The 9,017-nt window shown below is 40.6% G+C and overlaps 1 protein-coding gene and 1 long non-coding RNA gene across 2 annotated transcripts in view; one reads left to right on the top strand and one right to left on the bottom strand.

The window, feature by feature from the left end:
• Positions 1-1,048: 1,048 nt before the first annotated feature.
• Positions 1,049-9,017, top strand: part of LOC106938630 (protein NLRC3-like) — a 20,043-nt gene continuing 12,074 nt past the window's right edge. Inside the window, exons 1-4 of the mRNA XM_015020749.1 lie at positions 1,049-1,056; positions 1,272-3,158; positions 7,788-7,970; positions 8,618-8,686. Of these exons, the coding sequence (XP_014876235.1) occupies positions 1,049-1,056; positions 1,272-3,158; positions 7,788-7,970; positions 8,618-8,686 (2,147 nt within the window). The remainder of the gene's footprint in view (positions 1,057-1,271; positions 3,159-7,787; positions 7,971-8,617; positions 8,687-9,017) is intronic.
• LOC106938631 (uncharacterized) lies at positions 3,954-6,271 on the bottom strand. The gene is made up of 3 exons (XR_001422665.1): positions 4,822-6,271; positions 4,657-4,742; positions 3,954-4,105 (listed from the first exon to the last, which is right to left on the bottom strand). It is a non-coding gene; the product is annotated as an uncharacterized LOC106938631 (long non-coding RNA).

Here is a 9,017-nt window from a genome sequence, read left to right as displayed (position 1 = left end):
TATTTCTATAAATATTTCAGTAATATTCTTTACAGTACCAGAGTTTTCACATAACTTTTATACTTTTGGCTGTCTGAGGACACATTTTTGTTATTTGTTATGATCAGTAACTCAGTGCTTGAGCAGTTTACCAAATACTTTTTACACTTGCTTAATTATATATGTTTAAGGTGTGCTGCTCTGGTTGGAGTACAATTTTGGAGTACTCTAAGTATGAACGATTGCTCTATGGATCACTTTTTTAAAACATTGCGATAAAATATTGTCTATCACTGAAGCGGCCGTCCCGCCCCATGTCAGTAGGACGATGCGCCGCGGGGAGCGTCCCTTATTTTCTGAAAGGTGGCAACCCTAACCTGTTATGGTGGTAAAAGTCAGTCCCAGGATCTTTATAGAAATTCACCACTTTATTCAACTCTGACTAGATGAATAACAGAATCAGAAACTCCAAAAGGAAACAACAACAGTGATCACACAGCGCTCAAAAAACTTGTTGCTCTTCTGAGTTCAACACCTGCCTGCTACCTGTTGCCCCCTGACTCAGATTCTTGAGCCTGCAGCGCCATCTAGTGACCAAGGAGGGAATATATCACATATTTGGCTCCTGCAGTGAATGGAGGCAAGAAGGTGGAAAAAGCAACCTGCTGCTTTTACAGAAAGAGGGAAGGAAAGTCTGAGACAGAAACCTTTATTTACTCTGATAATATAACACAGATTAAAGTTTATATGTTTCCATGTAAATTATTTAATAATTCTAAATTCATTTTCATTTTTAAACCATAATGTTTCTTTAAAATCATCTGATCCAGAGATCTGATGGCGAAAAACCATTTTAAATGTGAACATTATCAGATAAACAAGCAGTTTCTTTGGTTAAAAGGTTTTTCTCTAGATTTCCTTAATTTAGGCTGGGAAAGGAGAAAACATTATTCTTTCTCTGCCTCTTCTAAAGCTGATGTTTGTGGGAGAAGCTCAGATAGAAACAGTAAAATGAGGACATGGTGACATGATGAGGAAGAGTTCATGTTGCTTAAAGCATTTAATAGAAATGTTTCTGTAAGTTTTTTTTATCTGCTCTGCTTTGTGAATCAGATCCTGACAGAACAAATTCTGGTCACAAAACAGAGACAGAAATATTCTGTCTGACAACAGAACAACATTCTGTTTCAGAGAATGGATCCGATCATTTAACATCAGATCATGTGACGTCAGAGACCGTATAAAACTTTCTAATCTGCACCAAATGGTTTTGTTCCAACTTAAACACCAAGTCATGTTATTAATTCAGTTGTTTCTTCTGTTTCAGCAGATGATGGTCTGCAGCAGCTTCTAGAGGAACATAAGATCAGTCTGAGGAGATGTGAATGTGTGACTGAAGGAAGTGATGAAACAGGAAGTAGAACCCTCCTCAACAAGATCTACACTGATCTCTACATCACAGAGGGTCAGAGTGAAGAGGTTAATACCCAACATGAGGTGAAGCAGCTGGAGAGAGCTTCCAAGATCCAGAACCTCCATGACTCTCCAATCAGGTGCCATGACATCTTTAAATCCTTCCCTGACCAACATGGAGCCATCAGAGTGGTTCTGACTAACGGCGTCGCTGGTGTTGGAAAAACTTTCTCGGTGCAGAAGTTCACTCTGGACTGGGCCGAGGGCTTGGAGAACCAGGATGTCAGTGTGGTGGTTCTGCTATCGTTCAGGGAGCTGAACCTGATCAGAGATCAGCAGCACAGTCTTCTCTCAATGCTCCATGTTTTCCATCCAACACTCCAGAAGCTCCCAGCAGAGCAGCTGGATAAATGCAAACTGCTCTTCATCTTTGATGGCCTGGATGAAAGCAGACTTTCACTGGACTTCAACAGCAGGCAGCTGGTTTCTGACGTCACACAGACGTCATCAGTCAACGTTCTGCTGACAAACCTCATTAGGGGGAACCTGCTTCCCTCGGCTCTCATCTGGATAACTACCAGACGTGCAGCGGGCAATCAGATCCCTCCTTCATGTGTTTCCAGGGCAACAGAAGTACGAGGCTTCGCCGATGCCCAGAAGGAGGAGTACTTCAGGAGGAGGTTCGGTGATGAAGAGCTGTCCAGCAGAATTATCTCCCACATCCAGACCTGCAGGAGCCTCCACATCATGTGTGGAATCCCAGTCTTCTGCTGGATCACTGCTACGGTTCTGGAGAACATGTTGACCTCAGAGCAGAGAGGAGAGCTGCCCAAGACCATGACTGACATGTACTCACACTTCCTGCTGGTCCAGACAAAGAGGAAGAAGAACAAGTACCATGGAGGACATGAGACAAGTCCACAGGAGCTGATGGAGGCTGACAGGGAAGTTCTTCTGAAGCTGGGGAGACTGGCGTTGGAACATCTGGAGAAAGGAAACATCATGTTCTACCAAGAAGACCTGGAGCAGTGTGGTCTGGATGTCACAGAGGCCTCAGTGTACTCAGGAGTTTGTACAGAGATCTTCAAAAGAGAGAGTCTGATCTTCCAGAAACCAGTTTACTGCTTTGTTCACCTGAGCATCCAGGAGTTTCTGGCTGCAGTTTATATGTTCCACTGTTTCACCAGCAGGAAAACAGAGGTGATGAAGAAGTTCCTGGGGAAAGAGGAGAATGATGATTTCATCATCCGTGATGAAATCCTCATCCGTGATGAGGATTTCAGTGTCTATGACAGGGAGAGATATGACAGTGAAACATCTCTGGAGGGATTCATGAACAGAGTCATGTCTAAATCCTTCAGCAGTAAAAAAGGCCACCTGGACTTGTTTGTTCGTTTCCTTCATGGTCTCACTCTGGAGTCCAACCAGAGCCTGTTAGGAGGCCTGCTGGGTCAGACAGAGATCAGTCCAAGAACTATCCAGAGAATCATCAACAATCTGAAGAAGATGAACTCTGATGAAATCTCTCCTGACAGAAGCATCAACATTTTCCACTGTCTGGTGGAGATGAACGACCTCTCAGTGTTTCAGGAGATCCAGCAGCTCCTGGAATCAGGGAAGAAGCTCTCAGAGATCCAGTGTTCAGCTCTGGCCTTCATGCTGCAGATGTCAGAGGTTCTGGATGAGTTGGACCTGGAGAAGTACAACACATCAGAATCGGGCCGACTGAGACTGGTTCCAGCTGTGAGGAACTGCAGAAAGGCTCGGTGAGTCCAGATCAGTGATGGCATAGTGACTTTGGAAAAGTAACTTTAATCGGATTACTGATTACCTGATTTGGAAAGTAACTAAGTTACATTAAAAATAACTTTTTTAGTTACTTTCAGCAGCTGCTAACAACAACGCTCCACCACCTGTGAAAGTTACATTAAGCTTTGCCAAAACTTAATTGCAAGTTATTTTGTAATAGTAATATCAACAATGTGTTTCCACTTATAGGGTTGAAATGAAGGGCAGATTGTTAAATGGTTACAACAGCACAAAAAACTGTAGTAATCTTTGTGTGTTTCTATATTGTCTGAAAACTCTAAATAGTATTTTAGCCCCCCTCCCTGCCCCAGCCTCCTGGCCCTGTGTTTGCTGTCATAGCTCACAGATGTAACGCTCTTATTAAATGCGCAGGTCTGACTGCAAGGTTTAGTGTTAACCACTTTGTAAAATCAGAAGTAGGCACGGCATGGAGTCATGATTGGGTGGATAATTGATGCAACTGATGCAAAAAGCTTTGTTTATATTGCTATTTATTGCAGTGGAAATAATAATAATGACAATAATAATAATAATAACAGCAAAAACTAAACAAAAATAAATTGTTCAAAAGAAACAAGGAGAGGGGGAAAAAAACAACCCAACAAAGAAATAATGATCAATAATACTTCAAAACCAAATGTAGTTCAAAAGAAGTCCAAGAGCAACGGGAGAATTGTTCTTTTCCTTTGGATACTCCCTTAAAGTTTATTTTGTTTCCTGTATGGAAAGTATTGTTTGGTTTTCCTGTGTGAAAAGTGTCGTTTGGTTTTCCTGTGTGGAGAGTGTCGTTTGGTTTTCCTGTGTGGAGAGTGTCTTTCTTTTTCCTACCACCAGATGGTGTGTGGGTAGCCCGCCATCCTCCGTCATCAAGCAAGTCGATGAAGGGGGAGAAAAAAAACCTGACCTAAAAGGCCAGAAAACATACATTAAGTTCATATATAAATGTTATATTTATATAAGCTAAATGGGAAAAAACAAATACATACTGCTATGCATTGACAACCACTTCATATTTTATAAAAAATAAGAAAAAAAAGTCCTTTTAAAAAGAAAAGTGCACTTCATAATTCAAGTTCAAAATTTCTCAAAGTAATTAGCAGTCGCTACAATAGCTAATAATAAATCAAATCAATCAACTTTAAGAATGTGATTGATCAAAGTAGCTACAAACAAAATCATATTAGGTACCAGACTTCATAGATGCACCAGCATGGAATACAACAATAACCAAAGAAATCATGAAAAATAATCAAATCTAAAGTTGAAAGGGAAGCCTTTAAATATTAAAGGTGTGGCCTTTAATTCGGCTTTAACAATGTGACTTTTTATTAAGTAAGTAATTAGCAAGTGGACTGAACTGATGTGGCAACTAATTGTCGAGTTGGTAGCTAATGCTAACTGGCGGCGCACTGCGGAAATAACGCCCCATCATATATATGAATGATATTTACTCACCGTCGAGTAACAGATTGTCTGAGGAGGTGGATGCAATGTTAACTTGTTCTCATCAGAAGGTAAACCAGGCGTCAACAAAGCCCAGCCTGGTGAGAATTTCAGCAGATATATTAGCGGCGCTAGTATTACAGGTACAACATCAAGTTCAGATGGTACTTAACTCACCGCAGATCCTCGAGTTTTAGGGATGAATTTGTTCAGTGATGAGTCGAGTTGGAGGTTTGAGATTGTTTTATTAACAACCGACGCCACAACCAACAGTGAGCAGCAGCACAGTGGAAAACCCGGAAATACACATGAGGGTCCCAGAAGTTAAAGGGACGACTTAAAGGGCAGGTGGGTGGGCCATGGCGGTCACGTGGGTTACACAGAGCTTCTCCTGCTGCTCCACAGCTCAGATCACCTTCTGCACAGATTAGTGACATTTATCTTAATATTAATGATTATAATGGCGTTTAGTTGCACAACTTTACAGACTCGTTCATTCATGACTGTTTTCACCTTTATTGCTGTTCATATTAGTCTCGATGTTTGCAGTTTTCTGGAGCTCAACGTGAAGCTCGACGTCATTCACAGCAAATATTAACTTGACATTAACAAAGACACAGCAGGACGGATCATCTGGGAAATGATGGAGAGTCTGACTAAAACTACCTGGATGCCAGATAGATTCTGGGGTTTATTATGCGTTTCTGCTTATTTCCAAACCCAAATGAGAAACTTCACGTTCAGAAACAAACCCAAAAAACTGCAACCAGCGACTCATTAGTTTTCCAAGTGACTTTAGAAAAAACAAGTCCAGAGCCGTTTATAATAATCTGACTTGGTGACAGAAACTCAATAGTTCCTGATTTTCCATCAACAAAATGTTCATCTTCCTCCATTGTTTACGTTTGTGTCGCTGCTGATACTGTTGCATAGAAACGGCGGTCGCTCCCCAAGACACGTAGAAGTAACTTTAGTCTGATTACTGGATTTAAAAAAGCAACTCGTTACTGAAAAACTGGTCCAGATGTGTTCATTGTATTCATTCACATAATGAATGCTGTGTGAATGCAGCATTCATTGTGTGAATGCAGCATTCATTGTTTACATTGTTGCTCTGTTTCTTCTTCGTAGCTCAAATTGCTTCTGGTCGTCTTTGGCCTTTACTTCCTTCATTCTTTGGACGATTTCAATCATCTAAACATTCAGCTGCTACAGGACAGCATTGCTGCAGCTTTTAATATTTAGAGGTTTTTATAAATATTCCACTTTTTATCAGTCTTCATGTATTTAATTCTATAAAACTGTTTTTTCTGACAAATTCAATCAATCAGACACATTTTTAACTTTCACTCATTGGGCCGCTTCCCCATAATTCACATCTTTGGATCTTTGGCTCTTTTTTTATAAAATCCCTGTTTAGGTTTGATGGAAACTTGGACCATTAAAATAAACTCCTGCATCAAAGTTGTTGCCCTTTAATCTAGTTGGAAACTTTATGAACCAACTTTTCTTCTGCCCACTAGTTTCCTCTGAGTTTATAAATGAGAGCAACATGAATGGATGGTTCTGTAACCTCTGTCTGCTGCCAGTCTTGGTCAGGATTCTGTTGCAAAACAGATTTTCAGTCTCAGTGGGATTTTCCTGCTGAAATGAAGGTTAAATAAATAAATTAGTGATTATTTTCTGCTTCATAAAAAGTCATTTCTGGAGGAGTCCTGGTTTCTGTCAGATCCTCCCAAAGCTCTGAGAATCTGCTTCCAGAGCTGGAACCATTTTCCTCATCAGCTCTTCATCTGCAGCCTTTATGAAGCTGTTAATGTCCATAAAGACCTGGAGAGACATGAGCTGCATCACTCTAGAGCAGCTGACCAAACTGTTGGAGACCAGGATCTACTTTTTCTCTCACCAGCCGGCTGAGATCTACCACTCACCCACAGAAACTGGAAATAAAACTATTTTATATGCAGATATACATCAGTTATAGCAGACATATGGAAGTGATGGAAAACCTGATGCAGTTTCTTCCTCAGTGAGATTCTGACACTGGGAGGAGGTTACTGGTTCCTCAGTCAGAAGCTGGTTGTAAACCTGAGGCCAGCAGGAATCAATCAGTCATGGTAGATCTGAACTTTGACCTCAATATGAGAAACTACAGACTGATAGGAGGAACCAAAGAGTTGAGTTAAAATCTTGTGATATTTTTCCTCCAACAGGATCCAGAGGAATCACCTCAAACCAGATGTTGGACTGGATTTTATTTCACTGTCATTTGTGAATGTTAGAGCCTCATTTTCAACAGCGGTGCTATAAAGATTGAAAAAGGTTATCATTTTGGAGAAAATCTCATCAATATTTCCACTAAATAAGAGACAAATATAAATATCATGTTTGATGGAGGAAAAGCCTCTCAGACTCTGAGCTCAAAGCGAGATGCCAGAGAACCAAACTAATATTTCATATTAGACAATTAATTTAATTCCACATAATTATCACCATATGAGTGATTTGTTTGTTAAATACTTAATGAAATATATTTGTCCTTTGATGTTTGTTGTGAATGACTTATACTCACAAATGAACGAGGTAATTAGTCCAATTCTGTCGTTTATTGAACGTTCAGAAACTACAGCAGCTGTAATGAGCCACAGACAAACTAGAGAAGCTGAAGTTTGTCTAGAAAATGGATGAATAGAAACTATTTTCTGATCATCACCATCCGCTCCACCATGTTGGGTCTGTTAGGATATCAGCTCCACTGGTTTCATCCGTTCCTTCATCTTCCAATGAAAATCCTGTTTAAAGTCATGTGATGAAGAGCTTCTGGTCCAGATTGTTGCTGCAGCAGTCAGAGCTCAGCATGAAGAAACAGGGAGGTTTGCTAACAGGTAGCCAAGATGGCCGCCGCTAAAACCTTCAGTTGTTCTGAGAACATGAAGCCTGAACTATTGGAACCTGTTGCTCAGCTTCTCTATTAAATGGATCTTTGAACAGAACCAGAACCAGGATGTTAGTTATGAAATGATCAAACTCAGTAAATTGATGTGAAGACCAGATGTTCATCAGATGATATCAATGTTATCATATGTGTTCATATAGATTATCTGGTTTAATCAGAACTGACTTTATTTCTTCTCTAATCACAGACTTGGTGGCTGTGAACTCAGAGAGGCTGAATGTGAAGTTGTGGCTTCAGCTCTGAAGTCCAACCAACATCTGACTGAACTGGAAATAAGTGAGATCTACATAAAGGGAAACATTACAGACTCTGGACTGAATCATGTGTTTGAGATCCTGCAGAGTTCAGTCAGTAAAGTGAAGAGTCTGAGGTTTGTTTTCTCTATTTATCCTATAAAATATTTAACTGATACTTTAATATTTATTTATCTTCACATTTATTCTGTTTTCTTTAAAAACAATCTGCTCTAAATGTCAGAATATAATTTATAAAATCTTTTGCTTTGTAAATGAATTATTTTCCTTTTCAGACTTTGAGAAAATTGATCTTTATTTTTCACTTTAAAATGTTTTGGACTGATGAACAAAAATAAGTTAATAAGTCAAATGATGATAATTAATGATGGCGATGTTTCAGTTTGTTCTGAAAAGATTCAAATGATCCGATTGATTTATTTCTCTTTTCTTCTTCACATTAATAATGAAAAGTTCCTCCAGAGTAAAACCAGAACCAGAACCAGACCAGTTTTGTTTCATAACCAGAAACTGTAACATGAATTAAACTGGCAGCAGCAGCCGGTTCCTCCAGCTCAGCTTTGTCCTGAAGCTGTGGTTCTGTTGGACCGGGTCAGAGAAGAACCGTCTCTTCAGTCTGTCAGTCGGTTGGAGCCTCAGAGACGCTTCATCAGGTCACTGATCAGAAACTTTAGAGCTGATTCAGAGATAATCCATCGTGTTTCTGATGATCAATAATGATCAGATGTGATCAGTGGTAAAGGAGGCCTGTGTCTCACTGCAGCAAACATCTGGTCCTCGTCTCCAGCCGTCCTCTGTCTCTGCTGTCCATCCTCTGCTGGGATGTCAGCAGGTAGATGGACCGCAACGTCTGCTTGTTGGTGATTGGCTGAGCTGTTGTCATGGCAACATGCAGGTAGCCAGAAGGCAGCATAGCAGCTTGTAGACCAGGACTCTTCAGATCCAGGCCTCCAGGTTCGGTGTCCTGCAGCCTTTAGATGTTTCTGCTTCAACTCCTGAATGAAGTGATGAATTGTCCCTCAGGACGCAGTCAGGTTCTCCAGAGTCCTGCTGAACTTTGACCTCATGATGGGACTCAGGGGTTGAAGGTTGCAGGACGCCGGCCATCGAGGCCTGAAGGTGAAGATCCCTGGTCTGGACCGAACCAGAATAAGTTCTCCAAG

The sequence above is a fragment of the Poecilia latipinna genome, unplaced genomic scaffold, assembly GCF_001443285.1.
Source record: "Poecilia latipinna isolate Pla-1442-1.1 unplaced genomic scaffold, P_latipinna-1.0 Scaffold2647, whole genome shotgun sequence".
Taxonomy (NCBI): Eukaryota; Metazoa; Chordata; class Actinopteri; order Cyprinodontiformes; family Poeciliidae; genus Poecilia; species Poecilia latipinna.
Note: the sequence above shows the minus strand (reverse complement) of the source record. Positions and strands in the feature narration are given on the sequence as shown.